This window comes from Myiozetetes cayanensis, unplaced genomic scaffold (genome assembly GCF_022539395.1).
Source record: "Myiozetetes cayanensis isolate MyiCay16 unplaced genomic scaffold, myiCay2020 scf3, whole genome shotgun sequence".
Lineage (NCBI taxonomy): Eukaryota > Metazoa > Chordata > Aves > Passeriformes > Tyrannidae > Myiozetetes > Myiozetetes cayanensis.
The window spans coordinates 36,025,992-36,048,829 of NW_026087521.1; the positions used below are offsets into that span (position 1 = coordinate 36,025,992).

Consider the following 22,838-nt stretch of genomic DNA (forward strand, 5'->3'; position numbering starts at 1 on the left):
ATTCTCTCTAGAGAACAGATGACCGAGAGGGGATCTCGCTAATGTGTATAAATATCTAAAGGGTGAGGAAGGTGCCAAGATGGAGCCAGGCTTTTCTTGGTGGTGCCAGCCACTAGGACACGAGGCAATGGGCAGAAAGTGGACAACACCCTCAGGCGTATGGTGAGATTCTTGGGGTGTCCTGTGCAGGGCCAGGAGTTGTATGATCCTGATACATCCCTTCCAACTGAGCATATTCTATGACTCTATGATTGTATCATGCGCAGGAAGTTCCACCTGAATATGAGTAGAGTGGGTGATCATACACTAGAACAGATTGCCCAGAGAGGCTGTGGAGTCTCCCTCACTGGAGATATTCCAGAACCGTCTGGATGCAATCTAGTGTCATACGCTCTAGGACGGCTCTGCTTCAGCAGGGAGATTGGACCAGATGGTCCACTGCGATCCCTTCCAACCTGACCCATCCTGTGATTCTGTGAGATCACCGCCCTGAGCTGAGCCCCCAGGCGCGGTGGCCGCTCGCACGGAGGACAGCCCGACAGAGGGGGGTTCCCCCGCCTCCCCGCTCCCCGCCTGCCCGGCGTGCCCGCGGCCGCCCCCGCCCGCTCTCACGGCGGCGCGGGCAGGGCCCGGCGCGCTGCGGCGGGCAAGGCTGGGGCGGCGTCAGCGGGCGCGCGGTGCCGGCTCCAGGGCTTTAAAGCAGCGTGTAAGCTGAGATGCTACCACAGACAGCAGCGCGGCGGCGGCAGCCGCAGGAGCTCCCCGAGCCCAGACGGGCGCCCGACTTTCGCCCCCGCCGCGCCGCGGGGCATGAGAGCGGCCGCCCCGCGGCTCTAGGTACCCCCGGGCCCCATGGCGACGTCCCGCGCTGCCCGCGCCCTCCTGCTCCTGCTCCTGCTTTGCCTGCCGGCGCTGCGGCGAGGGGCGCGGGGGGGCGGGCAGCGCCCGCGGGGCTGCCCCGCTCCGTGCCGCTGCGAGCTGGACGGCGTGCTGCTCCGCGCCGACTGCTCCGACCGCGGGCTCACCGCCGTGCCCGCCAACCTCAGCCTCTTCACCTCCTACCTGTGAGTGCGGGCGGGCGGGGAGGGGACACCGGCGGGAGGGCTCGGCCCCTGACAGGGTCGGTGCGGTGCCGCCGCCCGCAGAGAACACCCGACTTCAAATACGTTTCTAATCGCTGTTTAATCAGCAGGCGGGTTGTAAAACATGTATAGATGCCTGGCCATCTCGGTGCCCGGTCCGGCGCCGGGAGGGTCGCTGTGTGATGTGCCCTTTAGGGGGTAGTTAAAAGCGATTGCAAGAGCAGAAAGCCGGTGCGATCCGCAGGGACGTTAATCTTCACCTTTGCTTCCGGGGACAGGGCTTTGATGTGCGGTCGCTGCTGATTTAATCGTTAACAGATCTCCCCTCGGGTGGAGGAAAGGCAGTGAGTAAATCGCGCTCCCAGGAGGCGGCAGCGCTCGGGGACCGGAGTGTCTGTGTCCTGACACAGGTGCCTGTGTCTCGATGCGGGCCCGGGCCGGCGCACCCCGCACCGCCGGAGTCCCCCGGCGCAGTGCCCGCCTGGCGGGGCATCCCCGTCGGCCCGGGCTGCTTGGAAACTCCTGTGCATCTCAGGCGCGCTGAGTTACAGCGTAGGGACAGAGCTGGCGAGAACGGAGAAAATTTGTATTAACAAAACAAACAAAAAGAAACAAACCACAAAAAAAGCCCAAACAAACAAACAAAAAACCCTACCCAAAACTGTGGTAAAGCTTTCTTTGTTTCCTTATTTTTGGCTCAGTGATCGTCGTTTACCTTCTCTTGGTTTTGTGTGTTGAAAGTGTTAGTGCACTAAAAATGTTCCTTTAGTGCCCTCCTTACTGATTCCATAGTTTTTTGTGGTTGCATGACCAGTAGGTTGTTAATGTAATGCTTATCTTTCATATCCAGCATAAAGTATGTCTGTTTCTAAATGTGTTTGTCCATCTCTACATTTTGACATGCTGATGACGTGATTGCTACTATAGTCAGTGTGAAGATGCTTTCACAGCATTACGCGTTTGGGTTTGGGGTACTAAATCATTCTGAACTCGCTTCTCTGTTAATACCAGACTTCAAAAGACATAAAATATATATTGCATCTGAAAAAATAAACTAGAAATGGCTAAGAGAAGTACAACTGTGCCAGTATACACAAGATAGAAATTAAGTGCTACCAATAAAATTTAAGTAGTAAGTATATGTTAGGGGAAAGCTTGATTTGGTGAAAATAGCATCAGTGTATGAAGGGGATGTGGAGCTCAAAGACTCTTCTAAATATTATGCATGTAAATACTGTCCTGAGACTTGTTTTAAGATCAGTTTTACCTTATTTTATGATAAACATTTAACAGTCAAAACTATTAGTAATGTTAAGAGGCAGGAGTCAGCGTTATTGAACAACTACTTACAGTAGAGCAAAACTTTGGCTATGCATTATAAAGATACAACCTTTAAGAGACATACAAAGTCTGCCAGTGGTTAAAAAAATATCAGGTCAGAATTTTGGGTATGCATAAGATACAATGTTTTCTGGTGCTTTGGAAAGCCATAACCAAAAAGGTGAAGGTATGAAGTCAGACTTAAGCTGTACATATCCTGTGTCAAAAAGTAGAGGCCCTAAATTCTTTGTTCCTTGGAAGACTGCTAAAACTGGAAAAGCATGAGAGAACTCACTGTTTGACTGTTTTATGAAGAAAAAGAGGGCATATGCATGATGATGTCAGAATACCACTGTCTTCTGCTGTGGTTCTTCTGCCTCTGGTAATCTGCTTTGTGGTAGGATTGTGATCTAGTCTGCACTGTTGTTTTTAAATTCTCCTGTCCTTCAGAAGGAATGTCTTTCTCCAGTCAAGAATTTTCTGCTGTTCAGTAACAGACACACTGAAGTGAAAAAACATCACTTGGACAGGCAGACCTTTAAATGACCGAGACTGCATACAGGCAGTATAATAGTGTAAAAGACCAATTCATACACATAGGCAGCTACATTTACAGTTTTCCAAATTTACAAGGCTGCTAGCATTGGATTGATGAATTATTGCCTAATTATGGAGAATTGTAGTTCCTGCTTGTCTTCCATAAAGAACTGTCAAGTCTCATTGTCTGTAGATGGCTAAGCAATGGCAAATTTTAAAATGTGCTTACTTGTTCAAGGGATGTTTGCCTCCCTGAGCTTGGCAGTGACCAACCAGCTACTCCTTGATTATTTTCTTTTCTGTTTGTTTGGATTTTTTTTCCCAAAAAAACCCCAGAAGTGTCTTTTTGTGCTGTGACAATTTTAACTTCAGATTAAAATAAGATGTTAAAACTGTGTACTCACAGTAATCTCTCTCCAGAAAAAAAAAATCTTCTCTAGTATATTTTGTTCTTGCATCACAGACATATCTGAGCAAAACCAACCTTGTATTAATTTTGAGCTTTGAAAGGTTTTTTTTTTTTTTTCCTAAATTTCTTACATTTTTATTTTAGCTGAACACTTGCATAGGAGAAGAGGGTAGATGTTTTCTTGGTGTGGAAACTGGAAATTGTGTGAAAAGTTGAAATGCTGAGGCCATTAAGGTTTGTTTTATGTTGAGGCAAATGTGGACAGAGCATGATATCCTATGGCGAGTGAATTTTGCGTGTGCAACCATTTTTTTATGATGGTGCTCTTGCAGCAGAGCTAAATGTACTCTACAGATGGACCTGCTACACTTTTCTCCATTTTCGTTTATCCCAGGCTGCAATTCTTGCCTTCCATCAAAAATATTTTTATTTATGATTATTTGTCTGCTGCCATGAACTGTTAGATTTTTTAAGAGTAGGCAAGGAGAAACTATGAGTTTCTTTCCATTCCTTTTTTTTTCATTTACTTTTAGGCTAAGTATATTCATTTACTTTTAGGCTCAGTGTATTTAATGCAACTCCTGTTGACATAAATGAGAATTCCATGTGCTGATGAAGGGCAGCACTGAGTCTCTGTTTCAAATTAAGAACAGGTTGCTTTCCTATCAGTACATAGTGAAAAGAAGAAGAATTCTGAAGCCAAACCCATGAGTTAGTGAAGTATTGTTACCGTTTGCTGTGATGTGGAAAACTAAGCCAAAGAAGGGCTTGCTCAAAGTTAAAGTTTATTGCAAAGCCAGTAATTAAAGACAAAATGCTTTATCCTAACTCCATTGTTTAACCACAAGCTCATCCTACTTAATTACTCATTAAAAATTGTTTAAAATCTGACAACTCCTGTTCAAGACTATTTAGTATGAGAAGTATCTCATGTGATGACAATATAGAAGATAGGTCTTAAAGATTTTGAGGTTCTCTGTTAAGGGCCTGGATAGCACAGAAAACTAAATTTATTATAAATGCCAGGGCTGTTTAACAATTCAGATGCTGTGTTTGTGATTAAAACATGTCAGTGATGAGCAGAATGTTTGCATAATGTTGCCATCTTAGATTGACATAGTCATGCATGCATACATTTATAAATACTGCAGCCGTTGCATTTTACATTATAGTTTACTTAAAAAGATTAAATTTGAGTACATTGTAAATATCTATAGTAACATTTGGGGAAATATGGTTCATAAAATTTTTATTTGTTCATAAAAATTATTAAGAAAAATTATTTTTCAAAATTTTGATAACATTAACATTATTGCCATCAAACCTATGGAGAAGAAATCAGTGTAAGGTTCCTAACATATTAGTCTTCAAGTAAGTTTTAGTCTTCTGCTTCATTCATTGCCATAGTGTTGTGTTTGGTGATATGTAGTCCTGTAGAGCACAGTTAAAACTATGCAACGTATCTGAAAGTGTTTAGGACTACTAAACATAAAAATAAAACCCAAAGAAATTGGAGGAAAAAATACTTTTTTGAAGGTTAAGAAGTATGTTCCTAAAAATTAACGATACCTTCTGAAATAAGAAAGATAGAAATTTCTGTGTCAAAATTAAAACCAACCCTTTGGGGTAAATTTGCACTATTTTAGTCATTCTAATCTCACAGTCAAACTCAGGTCTTGTGTTGTCACCTAAGGTATCTTGGGAATGACTGTGTTTTTTTGAAGGGATCAAATAGCAAGATATGTTCTTATGAACAAGTGAGATTTATAAAGTCTCTTACACCTTGCACATCCCTTGGCAAGATTTAGAAGTTAGTTATTTCATAAAATGTTTGTGTCTTTTTTAGAAAGTACTTGTTTATATAGGTACAAACTTTATAAGCCATTTTTGTGCCTTAAATTAAATGATTGTCATGTGTTTTCAGTTAATAATCTGAGTCTTGTCCTGATTGAGGATGAAGGTAAATCCAGGTTCTGGATTTAGAATTTAGTGCTAAACTTCCTTTTTGAAAAGGAAACCGAATATTTCCTCTCTACTCATGGCTATAGCATGCATGTAAAGGTAAAATGTATCCATAGATAAATTAGAAGTAAATGAAAACTGTAGTAAACTATATAAAGTTCATGTTGGCTGGTTTTCAAGAGGTTTGCTTTAAATTTCAAAACAGTGTGTCAAGTCAAAGATAGTTTCTTTGAGAAAAAAATTGGATTAAAAATGTATTTAGGAATGTCACTCTTCACTTTTGAGAATGCATGCAGTGCTAAAAATAACTCTTTAGACTGCTTCCTAAGGTGCCTTTTGCTCCTCAGAAAGGAAAAAAAAAAAATCTGGCAACACTACCTTTCTCCTTTGTAGCATTTACTCTGTAGAAACGCTGCGTAAATTGACAAGGAAAAGGAAGCTGTCTTTAAGCTGATAGAATAAAAGGTGCTGACAGAGTGAAGGCACCTTCAATTTGGTTGGTATCTGAAGTGCACTGGACAATTGGCCAGGCAGAGGGAGCCTGACTCCAGCTGAGAACGCGTGCACTGGGCTGACCTTCCCAGTCAGCATGCCAGCGGAGATTAGATTTTCCTCAAGTGCTCCCTTGTTAACCCAGTCTTTTCTCCGATGTCATTTGTCTTTCAAATGCTTAAAACGGCTACCAATTTTGGAGTAGTCCAGATTGCTTTCTTTTATTCTGTTTGTTGGCCAAGATAATATTTCATCTGCATGCACTGCTTTCTTAATTCTCTGTTGGCTATTTAAATGGTCATGATTAATACAATTTATGGTATTTTCCTTGACTTCCTTACTTGAACTGTCCAGCAGATCTGATTCTTTTCCCTGTAAAAATCATGGTAAATAAAGTGTGGTTCCTTTGGCTCCAAGTAAACTCATTGAGGGCAGAATGTGGTGTGGTGTTTTTGACATACCAAAACAGCTTTAGACTTCCGTCAGAAGAAAATACCTTAACATCTTTAAAAAGAATAAGATGTGATCAAAGCATGATTACTCCTCAGAGATTTGGCAATTCATGTGGCAAATCCTTATGCTACATGATCTGCACTGTTTGCTGAGAAGACCTGAGAAACATCTGTACAATTTTACTGATCAGATGTGAGAAATTTAATGCCTAGAGAATTATAAAAGGAATATATGTAGCTGGGGAGGAGTAGGGCGTGAAATGAAGTTGCTGTCACTTGTTAAAGGAGTGTTACGCTCTTTTATCTCTTAGAATCGAGGTTTAAATGTACAAAACCAAGACAGTGAACAGTTTCAGCTTTTTTTTCTAGAAGTCTATAGGCAACAGGTTGTAATTTTTGAGTTGGAGACCTTAGAATGAGTATTAAAGCAGAAGCACCCAAATAGAAATAGCGTCCTGGAATGTTCTTTGCCATTTAGATGAAAAAGACCCCCAGCCAGCTCATATTATACTAGGCACCAGCAACACCTGAAACACTAAGCAGGAATGAAGTGGGATCACAATGCAGAGCCCTAGGAACTGGCGCAGTTTTATGAGACTGTTGCTCAGACAGCACTTTCTATATCACCTTTCAGTTTAATTATTTTGCCATGTTTTTCTAATTTTTAGCTGTGAGCTTTGGGTTTTGGGGACTGCAGCCACAGGAATGAGGTCAGTCCCTGAAAGGACAAGTTATATTTTCATGACTGGACACTACTGCAAAAAATAATTACTCTGAAGTGTTCAACAATGATAATTATAATAATCAGCCACTCACAAACTAGGATTTTACTGGTAACAAATGGGCTCTTAGTTGGGTCCAATTGTATGATTTGGCTCCAGTCCTGCAAATACTTATCCAGATACTATACTTTAGTGTCAGGAATGGTTCCACTGAAATCACATGTGCAAATGTTTGTCAGATCAAGGCCTTTAATAATTCTAAAACAATTATCTCTTCCCCTAACATCAGCTTGGTTTGGGTAATAGTTTCATTAAGCTGTTCTGCTCCGCTGTCTCATTACACAGACTAAATAATTATGTATATCATAAATCTTTTGATACCGTTTCTTTCAAAAATTTTCAAAATCTTACATTGATTTGAATATTTAGCTTAATCTGGAATGACTGTCTTTCAACAGTATTGTTATGTAGTCGAAATGAAACAATTTTAAGGACATATTTTTTATTAAAAATTGTTAAAATTTTTTTGTATTATAGTATAAAAGTACAGGCCTTTATATACAGGTGATATGCTGCTGTGTGCATGGAGAGGTGTGTGTTTAGGCAGACTTTGGGCAAATTAAAAAAACGTATCAGTCTAAAGTAATACAAGCAACTATAACTCCCACCACACAAATCTCTCCCCTCTTTTGAGGACACTTAATTAAATGCTTTCCTTTTTATTGAGAGTAAGTAACTATGCTTAGTGAAATTACTAAACTTAAGCATTAATTATTTAAGTAATGCAGAAGTGTTTTCTGGGTTGGGACTTAATTTCTATAATGATTGTGAATAAACTCTTTAAATCTTAATATTTTTTGAGTGCTTGTATCATACAAACTTTCACATGAAAAGTGTACAATAATTTGATGCTGATATTTGTGGAGGGGAGGTAGGAGGTAGAAAGTAATACTACTTTTCTATTTTCTTTTTTTTTTTCTGTTAGTTCCTTTACCTAACATTTCAACCTGCTTTGTTTGCGGATGGAATAGTTAAAGCACTGATATTACACAGAAATAGAACTTTCCTAGCCCTCTTTCTGTTGCAGTAGGCATCTTATGATGCCAGTTATACCATGTCTTCTGGATCCTGTGATAATAAAAATGCTAGTGTAAGTGAATGAAAGAACAGATGTGCGGTGATGTCAGCATTAAGGGAAGTGTAATTGCACTGATTTGGCATTCACTGAGTTTGTAAATGAGTCTCTGTGTACCCTGAGGGGAGAAGTAGGTCATTGCTGGCAAAGCAAGCAAGTAAGATAAGACAAAGCTCTCTCTCACTCATTATTGAAAGTTACCTGTTTTGAACCACCTTGATGAGTAACTTGCCTTTGAGCTTGATCCTTAATCAGTTTGGTGTGGAGGCTGCCTCAGAAATTAAATATTTCTCCTGTTGGTCTTGCATGTGATGAGGTTGCATTTATGTTTGTGGTGGGGGGCAGACCAAGTTGTCCAGTGTCCAGAAACAGGATTCAACCTTATGAAGGCATAGAAATGAAAGTTTTTTAAACACCCTGATTCACAGAGGTCGCTGTTTTGGAAGCATAAGTAAAGGGCAGAAACTGCTTCTGGGAACAGGGACTACAGTTAGTTAGCCATAGCCTGGATTCAGGTAGAGAGATCTTTCAGTTTTGTTCCTGCATACAGTAATGAAGTAGTTTACACATTCAAGTAAATCATGCAACTTTTCTCTAGTCTTGCTGTATATATGTGATGGCTGACAACTATCTCCATCTGAATTTGACTGACTTAGTAGTGGCTGAAAAAAAGCTGGAGATCTGTAGATTAAAAACACTTTATTGAGGTGCTAACTATGAGTATGACATGGTAAAATAGGGGAATCACAAGGAATATTCTTCTCTTCATAGGGATGTATGTCTGCCTTTCCAATTTGCTCATGACTGTCTATTTGAGCTGAACTCTGTGATATATATGATTCTTACTTACTGGAGCAAGTGAAGTCTATGCAGGCATCTGAGAGCAATAGCTAACCCGCTGACAAGAAAATACAGGATCCATATGCTGGGTGCAATATGGAAGTATTGCCTGCACTTGTGCTACAGTTATGCAAGGATAAGGATCTGGAAGCAGGCCAAAAGAGATGCAGGTTCAAACTTGTGACTTGACAAGAGTCTTACGGAGTACATTCCGGTCCTACAGTGTCCCTGCATAAAGCCTCATCACTTTATTGACTGTAATCTGCAACAGGCACACACAGTTACAGAAAGATAAGAGCAAAAAGCCCATTGAGAAGTAAGAGGTGGCACGTAGTTTGGGAATCTGCCTGTGTCACTGCCATAGAGTAGTGAAATGTGGCTCTTACCAGGCAGCTGAACCGATTTTAAACATTTTAAACCCTCAGGAGAAGTGGCAGTAATGCAGATCACAATTCACATTTGTGCCATGTGTCTGCAATGAGACTTTGTAGGGTACAATTATTATGAGAAACTTTTGTAAGTGGCTCTACTGCAGATAACATCTGAGTCTATAGTTGTGATGGGGTGAAGTGTAACAGTGTGCAGTACTATTGCCAACTGTTTTTAAAACTTGAGCGTGAGGCACTGTGGAAGAGTAACTGGTAGCAGGAAAAGGGATTCACGTGGTGTTATTTAGACCTAGCATGAAAAGGGACAATGTGACAGCTCTTGATCAGAGAATAGCATGTGGGAAGACTGTAAGCTCCTCAGCATAGGGAGGCTTCACGCTGCCTCTTACCTGTTGCCTGTACGTATGCAGAGTAGTGTAAACTACCAAGTGCCAGAACTTCCTTCTGGCCAAGAGAGGCCAGAGGCAGTACAGAACATAGTTGAACACATTCTTGAAATCTTGAAGTACATGTTTTTGGAATAAAACAAATGCTTACTAAATATTTATAAGGGGAAAACCTTTCATCTGGAATACAAAACACTGTGTTGAAACAGATATATGTGGAAGCATATTGTAGAAGTATTTCATAGGTTATTTGGATGGAATATATAAGATAAATTATTACAGGGAATGGCAGAAAAAGAACCAGTGCCAGATTGTGGTGGTGCATCCCCCATTCCTTGGGCTGCACTATCATTCAGAAATGCTTGTTAGCCCCCTCTCAGTCTTGATTATCAGCACCTGGACTAAGCTGCTCTCGAGCTAACCAGAAACTCTGTCTGCTACCAGGAATTAGTTCTGTCTAAGAAGCTCCAGTTTTTCAATTAACAGCTTTGGAAACTTATTTTTCTTGCCTGAATAACAACTCAAGTGGAACAACGTTTTTGTTATCAAACTTTCAAAGAACATTACCAACACAAATTGTGGCCAGGATGGAAGATTGTTGTGATTAAAGCCAACTCTTTTGCAACCCTATAAACAGCTGTCCTAAGTAAGACCCTTTGAGCTCTCCTGGACTGCAGGGGGCTGCAGCCAGCAATGTCTACCTGAGTGGGATGCCTCTCAGAGCCAGAGAACTCTCAGGTTTGCTGTACTTGGAGGGTCGCTGCCAAACACCACTGATGGAGCCTCAGTCAATGCCCCCACTCCTTAAGATTCAAGCCTTCGCCCAGAGAGAAGATGCAAAAGCATTTGATGTGAGTACTCACTGAATTAGAGGGGAATTTTTACGGATAAGTACCTTGTACATACTTCTTCAGGTGTTTGTGTGTGCGAGTGTGAATATGTTATAACAAATGTACTGTGAATGTTTTTCTCTTATATTCTTAAATAGTTTAGATCTGTAAGGTTGCTCTAGAAATGAATAGTAAATTCTGTAGAATCTTTTGTTTAATTATTTAAATTAGGCTATTGATTAAATGCTGCTAAGTTTTAAGCATGGCTAAAATCTTTATGCCTAAACTGTTGGTAAAGTCTATGGACTAAGTTTGGCAAGCAGGTCTACTCTAAACCTTGTGATTAAGCAGAAGGGTCTCCTTTATTCATTTTTATGCTTATCGGTTTTTTTATCCCCAGCCTCCATGGAGGTCATTTATGGTTGATTTTAGATTTTAGTCCAGTTTTTCTCTGTGTGCTTAAACCATCTAGTAAATAGTAGAGTGAACTTTCCCAATGAGCTTTGTTGCACTTTCACTTTAATATTTAACCTACTTTTGCTGATGCTTTTGCCAGTAATTCTTTGAGCAACATAAGACACCCACATACGACACAGATCCATCTCTGCATGTCATTCCTTGTGTGTAAATCAATAGATTTATGCCAAGGAGGACTTCACGTAGTTTCTGCTCTGCTTATGCTGATGGAACTAACTTGATTGTGTGGAATTGGTACTGCTAAAATAAACGGAATTTGAAAAATATGAAGATTTTGGAAAAGCATTAATTAATATAATTAAAATGAAGCATTTGCTTTAGTTTTAATGTGCCAACTCTTGACAGAAAACCTTCTATTATGTCATTACCATGTATAATGTCTGTCGTTCTGTAACAAATGAAGGCAGGGTTGTTTTTTTAAAAACATTTTAGACATACAGCCAAGTGATCATGATTATTGCCATGACTGCACCACGATATAGACTGGCAGGTGAGTTGTGTTGTGTTGTGTCAGGGAGCTGTGTACAGATTTTCCAGTAGTTTGAGGAAGGAGGGAAATTTTTTTTGTGTTCAGTCTTTTTGTGCTGCTTGTTGATAGCATTCATTGAAAAGAGCAATACTTTTTTTTGGAGTGCTGTGATACATTCATCCCATTTATCATAGACAGAAAGAACCATCATACAAATACAGTTACCAAAATCACATTTCTGTATGTATCGGTGCCTCGGTTGTTCTGCCTTCAATGGCTGTCCCTGGTCCATCTGTGAAGAATCCTGTAAACCTGAAGCCAGATGTGGTCTGTTTTCTACATTTATCATCAATCATGAATACAGCCTCTTGTAGTCATGCAGCTTTGTGTTCCTGGCCATAGAGTAGTGCTATAAGAGCATCAGATTTCACAAGGAATTTCTAATATCCAGATTCACTGGATGTTATTATTTGCAGTGTCATATCTCTGTGTGGGAAGTATATAAGGAAGTGCTGCATGCTCTCAATGTGCTGCTAGTTTAATCTCTTTTGATAAGGGTTTGTGAAAACTACATATAAGCCAGTTTGGTTCCCAATGAAGCTAGAACTGAAACTCCTTTTAATGATGTGGATTGAGTCCTGGTATGTCACAGTTAGTTTTATTGTAGAGAGTTCTGCTGGGTCATGAGAAGTCTAATCAAAGGGAAATTACTCCCTATTTATCCAAATATCTCCATATGTTGAGTACACAAGCAGATTTTTTTTTATTTGATAAATGGATAATTACCTAAGTAACAATGATAGTAATTAATTTTTAATGACTTTCATTAGTGGTTTTGATATCTTAGCATGGAGGGCTTCCATTAAGTTGTGTTCACAGCTTTTATAAAGCAGTGTTAAGGTGGTTGTTCAATAATGACCAAATGAAAATAAGAAATATGTGTATCGTCATTTAATAATATGATTTTGGTAAATGGGTGGATGTCCCAGCCACAGGAGGATTATAACAGAAAGACATAAGGGGAAAAAAAATATACCTTAACGCCAAAGCATTATGTTCTTTCAGTCAGTAGTAATACTAGTATTAAAGATAAATGAAATACATGTCTTGCTGCAAATGAAACAAAATCAGACACGAAATAAGCCTACTGTTTGTTCTCTATCTGTAAAATGGTGTTGTTTATCAGAAATAATTCTAGCAATTTAAAGATTTGGTAATTTAACATTTATTAGAAGGTTTAGACATTAACCTGAATATTCCTCTGTGCTGTCAATTTTTCCTTATACACTATGGCATAATTATTAATGAAGATAAAATATGAGGCAGAATTTCTCAGTAGTTACAGTACAAGATAAAGGCTTTGAGGTTGCATCGTAAGATGCTTCTACAGTGCTGCATCAGAGCATATAATCCTTGAGTATTTTAGTGATGTAATATATGTATGTTTTCAGTTCTAGTTCAATAGACAGATTTTGAATATTTTTCTATGTCAGGGCAAGTATAAAGAAAGAACTGTGCACAGAGATTGATTTATTTTCCCTTTTATGTCATCATCCACCAGAATAGATAATGCAGCTCATGTAAAATCAAGAGTTTTATTTCCTATCAATATTGGGGTTATTTTTTTCTTTTTCATAATAATCTTGTTCATGCGGTTGTCCTTGACTGCCAGATTTAGTAATTAAATGTTTTGATAGGTAAGATGATGGTTAGATTTATTGAGGGCAGAAGATTATAAATAAGGAAAAAATTATTGTCAAGAACTTGGAGAACAGATTGCATTAGCATAATATCTTGAGTATTATCATGGTACTCGATATTGATGGATAAAAATTCAAACTGGATAAAGGAAAGTGAATGTTAGACCATGGAATAATACCTTCAGACATATGACATGAAACAGACCGGCAGTTTTCTATGAATAAATAAATAAGAGAAACAAATTTGAGATGTCACAGTGTAAGTGTATATATAAGGCTGAGTGATACTCAAATGAATAAAAGATTGATTAGCAGCTTGAATACCAGTTCTGTCCCTCATGCTACTTCTTCGGTATTTCACATGTGATGCACCACTTACTAACTAAGAAGAATTCAGTAGGGGATACTGGAGTGGAGTTTATGCTGCTCCTAAAATTCAGGGGCAGGGGTGTCTAGAGGTATCTTTTGACATTTTAAAATATTTTCCTTTGTATGTTGCTTAGGACATCAACACAGCACAGAAAGAAAGTAGAAAATGCCTACAGCTGCTTCCTAGGAAAGCAGTCAGCTCACATACATCTTGGGTACTGTTCAACTAGTCAGAACTATCAAGCATACAATGTAAAATGTCTTTGTCTGGCTTCTGAGGAGATTGCTATATACCACTGCCTCAGTAATTCAAGTCATTAGCTTTTCTTGGATCTTAAAAAAATACATATCTATGGTTTTTAAACTTTCACATGCCAAAGACATGACAATATAACTACAAGTTTTGCTAATTCTAAGTAAATCTCTCTGATAAATGTTTGGATTTTTTATATATATTATGTTTTCTGGAGACATAAAAAAAATGCAGGCTAATGGAAATGTGTGCATCTTCTGGCTAGTGATTTCAGCTGCAGTGCTTCTATATAATGCAGTACCTCATACACTCATGAAGTCCTGCCTTTTAAGTGTAAGATATGTTAAGATCTAGAAATTAGTGTATTTTTAATCAGTATTTGCAGATCTAGCTGGTTTGTGTTTGGAAGGAAAGACAGATTGTGCTGTGACAGGGATGACATCATGCAATCAGCTGTGGAGACTTTTACTTCCATATTATCCACTCAGTGTCTGGGCCTTCCTAGTGTGTCTGTGTTTGCCATCTGCAATGCTAAGTGCCTATACAGCTTTTAAGACTTCTATCCTTATCATCTTTAATGGCTTACACAGGAAAACAAAGATTTTTCAAGCTTCTCAAATTACTATTCCTGATCTAGGAAGAGGTTTTCCATAAGATTTTTCTAGCTGTTGAATCTGAATTACACAGCTCCCTTTTTAAGACATTAACTGATAAGATGAAGGCTACTTGCTTTCTAAGTTGTGGTTGGTACAATACATACAGATATTGTGCATGCCTGTATAAAGACTGGGAAAGATGTTCTGGCAAATTTGAGTCTTATAATATTTATTTTTAGATTAATTTTTGTTGTATGTTCTTATGGTAAGTTTTTTTGCAGCAATTCCTTTAGATTAGAGTTCTCCAATAGTGAATGTTCAGTGAACACCATTTCTTTCTTTTTTTTTTTTTAGTTATTTACTTACCAAAATGAAAAAAATTACGGAGTAATCAAAAATCAGTGCCACCATTGCAGAAGCCACCTTTGAGAGCCATTCTTTGCTATAATTACTGTGCCTGAAAGGAAAAGAGAATGAAGTTGCAGTGGACACATAGGATTCCGTCAAGAGATTGTACTTGAGGGTATGCCGTGAAATCTTACCACGTAAGTGGCTTAGTGAAAAAGATGAGAAAGAGGGCAGGAAAGGCTTGATTTATATGCTTTATTTTCTGATATGTTTTATCTATATGCTTTCACTTCTGGTCTCATAAGCGCAGAATTTCATCGTACAAAAGCATAGGAAACCAAAATGGGCTTTTTCTCCAAGTTATGAAAGGATACAGATTTAGGACTTGCTAGATCTATGAGAAAAAACAATTTGGGAAAAGTAGACCACCAAAAGTGAACTTCCAAGGTGCCAGGTTGTGTACTGACTCCTGATAGTTCTAGGTCAAGCACAGTTGATTTAGCTTAGCAGGGCAGGGCACTGGGAAAAGAACTTGCTCTCTGCAGCAGAATTCCCTGCGTAGGCACTACTTGTCTTTGCTAGTTAAGTTTCTGAATTCACAGAATTGGAAGAAGATAGTGCTAAAAGTTTTCTGGAAGACTGGAGTTAGAATAGGAAACTCGGAAAAAATATGCTTCCATATTAAGAGTCACTCTGAAACAGACAGTTTTAGATGTTCATATTGGTCTTCCTCCTCCCCTTGGAGTCAGTTGTTCCCACCCTCCTGCTCTAGGCTCCATCTCTTTCAGCAGTGTTGACTCAACTGTTTGTTTAAAAAGAAACACATTTCAGGTTGAAAAGTATGTATGTAGTTTCACTACTTTGTTTTAGGATATAGTCACAGAAACAGCCGAACCAACACAGCTGAAGGGACAGGGACAACTGATTGGGAGTTCGGTGAGCAGATGAAGGGAGTGGAAAACTTTTCAAGTGCCCTTGCACCTTTGCAGATTCCTATGCAAAAATAAACCCTACAGAAACCAAAGGAATGGGTTTTCTTATCTTTGATTTAGTTGTAGTCATATGCTCATTAACAAAAATCTTTGATTAATTTAGTACAGTTGATAAACAATATTTTGTAAAAATTCCATTGGAAGTGCTTATAATACACACATTATAAGTTCTTTGGAGTATTCCAGATGAATCTAGAATTCAGCAAAACTGAGCAGCTAAACATTCTTCAGGAATTTGAGTGCATTTACAGTGGTTCAATTTAGTAATCAACTGAGAGAAAATTTTTCACCCAGACATAGCTCTATAATTCGCCGTTCTAGAATTTGTGAGTCTAATAAATATGAAGTATATACAGAAAATTTCATATATATAGATAAATGTATATGCACATCTATATACATAATTTCATAATAATGACTGGGTAAAAAACTTTTCCAAAATTAGAAAAAAAGTCCTCTTCATGCCATATTCAATTGCCCACAGGTAAAAATGTTTTGTCTGCCTACTGGCAAACTTCACCTCAGATATATTTGTCCTTAGCCTATAAACTACACAAGACTACATTTAAGACAGTGAAAGAAGATTCATCAGATATGAGCTTAGAGTTGGAAGTGCTACCTTGCTCTGAAATAGCCTGAAATATAGCATCCAGAGCAGAAATTCAACAAATTTTCAACAGCATTACTCTAATGATGATTATTAACCCTATGGAGAGCAGTATGGCTTGTTTGTATATAATTGACATCTTTCTACAAAAATAATTTCATTCCGTTTAGATACTATGGCCCTATTATGATACACTAACAGAACAAAAGCATTATAAGAAGTGATTGCAGCTGCCAATTTCAAATATATTTGCTAGTTTTACCTTATTTCATATGCAGAAAGGAAATATTCCCTTTTGTCTCCCAGCTACCATTCTATACTTTGGAAATCAAGCCCGATTCTGCATCCACAACCAATATTCAGTGAGTAAAACATAAAAATAAAGCAATCACAATTAATAGGTTATCATTTCATATCGTCATTTTACCAAAAAAAAAGTAGATATATTGATGTTTGCGTTTCTAAAAAACCTAAAACAGTTTTCCAATTTTATGTTTCACTTTGCTAAAATTCAGGAATGTAAGAAGTGGCACATTTGGGGCACAAAAGAAAATGTATCTTTAAGACTGAATCATCTCATTGTGTGTCTCTTAACGATAGCCAGAGACTGCGCTTTGCGTGAGACATACAGCATGGCCACACTCATCAGAACTTGTTTTTGTTGCTAAGATCTGTATTTTAGCATTTTCAAGGCTGTTCTGTATTTCTGCATTATCAAATATTGAAACTCTCAGATATGTTTTATAATCACCTTCCCCTATTTTTTATATATATATATATATTATATATATATTTGACATTATAAGGAACTATATTAAATATATAACAAGGTAAGTAGAGTTGTATTTTAGACCCTTCTCTTACATACTATTTAAGGCCAAGAAAACTGTTATATAGACTTCTTACAAAAAGGGTTTATTAAATTGACTTTATTTGTTTTACAGTTTAGCAAACTCTGCAGGTAGCCTTAAGAGTCTGCTCAATTCATTATCATTAAATCAACAAACAGATCTTCTTTCTGCCATTCTCTGGCAGGATTAAAGGAGTTTGGCATGAATTGTGCATTTAACAGTGAAAGCTCTTGCTGGGTAAGCTAGCAAGCTTGACTAATTCTCAGTTGTGTTAACTTCATAAACCTATTTTAAGGTTTTAACTTGACTAAAGATTAAAGGTAGTGACTTATGCTGTTACCTTTGAATATATCTTACATGATTATTGTTAATAAGTGTAAATAAAATATTAAATATATATTGTATGGTACACATGAAAATATATATATTATGGATGTTTAGCAACATCCTGTAAAACATCATTTTTGTGGTTTAAAATAAGATTCCAAAAAGCAATTGAGGTACTGATATTAAAACTGCTGCATAAATTTAAACACTTGAAATATTAAATGATGCACAGAATTAGTAAACTCTATATTATAGGAACAGATCATTTGTATTTCAAAATAACTTACACTTGAATCAAAAAAGTGAGCAGTTATTATTTTATTTGATTTAAAGCTGGCTGTGCTCAGCAAAGCTATTTTGACCTGTAAAGCAAAGCTATTTTAACCTGTAAAGCATTCCAGTTACTATTGGATTTTTCACCTTTCCAGACAACCTTAGAATCAGTATTCAGAAAAGCCTAAAGAAAGGAGAAAAGAGAGGAAAAAATATTTTCAGCCTGTCTGACAAGACTACATAAAAAGCTTGTGATCAAAGGATCTTAAATACACGTTACTGGTGTGACAAACAACATTTTTGTCCCTTTATTAGATTTATTTTCCTTCTGAAAACTGCAGTAGCCAGAGTATAGTTTGTGAAAGAAAGCTGGCAGGGTTGTATTCTTTGATTCCTAATTAACACCTTCAGTCTCAAAAGAGAACTAACAGAAATACCATAAAATGTTGCAGCTGCATTGTTATTCCGCTTGGTTGGTTTGTTAAAAGTCGGCTGGGCATTGGCAGCTGCAATAAAGGAAAAGCTCAATGGATGTTTTGTATTGTGCCCACTGAAGTGAAAGAAGGCAACCATTTTATTTTCAAATGGGCAGCTGCATAGTGATGTTTAAATGGAGCTAAATGTGAGATTTACTGTTAATTTATAGTAATTGGTTATAAATAAAGTAGCAGTATAGCTTGGCTTTCATGTATTAAAGCCATAGAACACAAATTGAAGGGAAATGAGTTATGAAGGGTAAAAAGTGAAGGGTAAAATACTAGAGTGACAGAAAATGCAGTTATTCAGAAGGAGTAGTGGTATTCAGTTTTGCAGTGTAATGCAGAGCCACCTTGGAAGCAGCTAGTCAAGGCTTCTTTAGATCGTGCTTTGAGAAATAAAGGTAGACATTGCTTTGTCCCACTGTAGTGAAAACCAGCATTTTAATGCTGGGATCAGAACCAAGTGCAACTCTGCCTGGAGAGCATAGGTTTGTATTTTGGGTAGTAGAATAAAGGAGCCATTTAACTCTGGTCAGATAAATCTCACTCACATTCAAAAAATGCAATTAGGGAAATATGTAAATCTAGATGTTTCATCAAATGCTACCTAAGGGGTTACCAGTTCTTTCCTTGCATAATGACTGAACTAAAGAACTTCAGTGTCTGTGTAAGAACCATTGTCCCAGCCCCAGAGCCCGTTGGAAACCGAGTCCAGACTGGCCGTGGGAAATACCTACATATTTGACACAGGCCCCATTTCTGAGAGAAAAGGGGGTGGAATAGAAAGTATGGAGATTTTACTGTTGCATTCTAATCAGCCATGATCTGCCTAATTTGCTTTGATCAGGAAGATAAACTAATTTTCCTATAGGCTGGATAAAAGTAATTAGCAATCCAATGCTTTCATGCTTTTGAAAAGGGTAAAGAAAAGAATAGCAGAAATTGTAATGGTGGGAGCAAAGTACCCCTTTTCGGCTCATCTGAAAGCATTGTTAATTGAAAATAGGATGGTGCCATAGAAGAGAGGCCCTGATTAAGGTGCTTCTTTGGGTTAGGATATCTTTGTGCACCATGATCTATAATGTCACGCAGCTAAATGTTTCTGAAGATTAATTTCACTTGAGTTTTAGTATATTTAGCTTCTGCTCTTTTTTGTGGAAAAAGCATATTCCATGTAAACAATATATCTGACATTATGTAAGGATACTGTTTGATTTCCCAAGGCATTTTAATATCATTTTCCACAATTGCATTGGAATAATTCAGTGGTTAATTAAAGTTTGGATCTGCTGCTTCCGTAAGGCTTCAAGATGAGGGTTTCTAAGGCCACATAGTGAAATCAAAATCTTTATATCTAACTCTATAGTAACCAAAGCCAAATTACTGCATATCCTAGTCTCCTGATTTTGTTAGGTAAGTTCTGTGAGCCTGGAGTGTGACTGTTAGCCTGACACACATGCTATGGTGTAATATGCCTCGGCTAAGTTTTCTGATAGCTGTTACTGCTCCTCAGCTTTGGCCGTTCTATTTAAGTATAAATCAAGATGTCTTGAAAGACATGAAGTTTCACAGTAATACGCTTAATATGCAGAAATAATGGAGTACCAGGGCACAGAACTGCCATCTTAACCCAGGCAAACAGTACTCATTCAGATAATCTTACTGAATTCCATAGGCTGCAGAATATCTTATTTTTAATACCTGCCTTCCCCTAGGTTTCCCCATCTTTGTATGAATTGAGTAGTTCAGCAGGCTGTTACAGACAGCTTGCTTAATAATTCTGTCCACTTAACTCTTTGTATTTTGAAAGTTATATTTAAAACATCAGATAAGCTTAAGGACTCTATTTATTTATCATTTATGTTGCAGTTGTATTGCAGTCCACAGCCATCAGCTGTCAGGAACAGCCAAAATACAGAGGCAGGCTCTATAAAAGCTTTCATAGGAAAAAAAAAGCAGGTATTTGTGATGAATGGGAAAAACATTTTATGGCGTGGATAGAGAAACAGGGGCATGTGTTCTATCTCAAAGACGCTCCTATTAAAAAAATAATATCCTTCAAAGACGGAGTTTGGAAAATTAATTTCCCCTGCCAGCAATATGCCTTGAATAGTGTTTGAAGGGAAAAAAAGCTATGTTCCTGTACGATAGTGGTCTTAAACTGAAGCATGTAACAAATTTTTCAGTTGTCTTTCTAAACCCTAAAATATGTTGGCTTTGTGATCATCTGCGGTGTTTGTTTTCCAATCCATGTGATGTCAGCTTGCAAAAGCTGTGTTACTTTGAATGTGAAAACAGTCACAGAAATAAAAATTGATGTAAGAATTATAAAACAAAGTAGAAGCATTCATTGAAATGCCATTGAGAGTTGTGTTTAGCCTGGGAGGCAGCACAACCTCATAGATAAAGCATTGATTTGAGATTCAGACCTGTATTTTCTTTATTTCCTTATTGCATTGCTTAATGCCAGAGCAAAATTAGTTTGTCTACTGCTCTACAGTCTCCTCAACTCCTATTTAGTAGTTAACTCTTTCTTTATTTCTTTATAATTGAATATGGCTATACAAAAAGTACAGGAGAGCAATGACAGCAAGCACATAATTCCTTCAGCCCAGAAAGTTCTCCCCCCACCCTCTGCCAGTACACACCCTTCTTTCATATGGGTGGGCAGAAGTTGCTCCCCTAGCTCTCTGGAGAGGAGATGTTGCAATTCTGTCTCAGACCTTTGAATTACATCACATCTTCTGTAGGATGTGAGCTAGTGTAGATTCCTAGAGCTGTCGCTTACAAACACGAGGAAGGACAGGGAATTGCTTTTGTGATTCTTTTTGAGTTGCACAGAAATTAGTTTCCTAAATCCCTGGAGTTTTCCCAAATGAAAACCGTGAAGAAGTTGGATGATCTGTAACTCTTAAAGGAGGAAAACACTGACCCTAATTATGAATGTTGTCCCTCTTCCATAGCATTCTGTTCATTACAAGGCTGAGGGGGGTTGATATAACGTTCTTGTGGTAATATGGAAATACACCATTCTCAAAATGGTGCAGAAAAATAGTGTTACAAAGAGTACTTCATTCATTTCTAGGTCCATAGAATTCAATACACATATGAAGTCACATCTGTGTAGAGTTTTTTAGGAAGATATATGTAAGCTCTGTTCTCTTGCTCTGAGTCATCTGGAAACCAACAGTAAAGTACTAAGCCTGACCTTACCTGAGCACTAACCTTACCAAAAAGGATGGTATTTATCTGGAGACACCTAAGAAACTGCATGGGGGAGAAACCTGCTCCACCTTGTTGAACCTAGAGGAGTCTGTCTACAAGATTGAAACCCACATGAAGCTGGTCTTCCTAAGCTCTACTTTCAGGAAACCCATACTGAGATTTCAAAAGTCTTTAAGTGTTGTTGCAGCCTAAATTGTATTAACTTTTCATAGGGTTTACTAGTTTTTATTAAATCCTCCTTACTAAGTTTTCTGTATTTCTAGGAAGATCTACCTATTTATGTTTTTATAAAAGAAAGCTCAACAATAAAGTCACAAGTCTTAACATATACTGATGAAAGCAAAGACAACTTCTCACTTTTCCACATGAAGTTTCTCTCATCCAAAGAAAAGCTTGAATAACCAACTAGGCATTACAGTATGCTTCTGATGTAAGAATACTTGCACTGGTGCAGATAAGGAATCAAGGAAGCAGATTTCTTCATCCTTGCATCACCACTAGCATGAATATTGTGCATACATTTTATCTTTTAATTTAGTTGCTTCTGGAGTCAACTTAAAGTGCTATTCAGCTCCAGATTCACATGCTTATCTAAAATGCAGCTGTCTGGAGTAAGCAGTGCCTCATTCTCCAGTTGTTGGAAAACATTGACCAGAAAAAAGTCACTTATCTGAAGATGAGATAAATCTTTCTACCTTCAACTGACTACGTTAGGAGCCCAGAAGCTTATTCCACATGCAGACCGCTAACTTCAGTGTTAGGAGCTGAATTACTGTCTCAGAGATCCGTGCAGTTGACTAAGCAAAGGTACACTCAGTTAGCCTGAGGGTGTCTTAGTGGGCCTTCAGTTTTTTCTTAATAAGGCAACATGTCATAGGTCATAATGTCCTATTTGCCAGGCTGATGTGGATGCATCAGGTAACATTTCAAAGACTCTGGATGCCTGTGTTTACCAAACTGAGTCTCCATTCTCTGATGCAACTGTAGCTTCATTTCAATGTTCACCATGTCTGCCTTATGCCATTTAAGATACTTCAGGCTATCTGAGATGTCTCCATGGGATACATATGATATGGGCTTTACAGGAAGTGCGTCCTCTACTATGTGAATAGTGTTGGTTGGGAGCCAGGCAAGTCATCTCAGGAAATGATGACCCACAGCTAAAAAAATCTGGCAGTTTAGGTTTTTTTAAAAGCTGTGGCATAGTTCCCCTAGAAATCTTAAAGACATACAGAGAATTGCAGTACTGTTAACACAGTAACCTCCATGGGGGGGGTGGATTTGGAGTAGAAAACCCCTTCTGTTCAAACTTGTGT

The 22,838-nt window shown here is 38.2% G+C and overlaps 1 protein-coding gene across 2 annotated transcripts in view; it reads left to right on the forward strand.

Moving 5' to 3' along the window:
• Window positions 1-744: 744 nt before the first annotated feature.
• Window positions 745-22,838, forward strand: part of LGR5 (leucine rich repeat containing G protein-coupled receptor 5) — an 88,568-nt gene continuing 66,474 nt past the window's right edge. For both annotated transcript variants that reach the window (XM_050324994.1, XM_050324995.1), the window contains exon 1: window positions 745-1,064. In XM_050324994.1, the coding sequence (XP_050180951.1) occupies window positions 853-1,064 (212 nt within the window). In that variant the 5' untranslated portion in view covers window positions 745-852. The remainder of the gene's footprint in view (window positions 1,065-22,838) is intronic.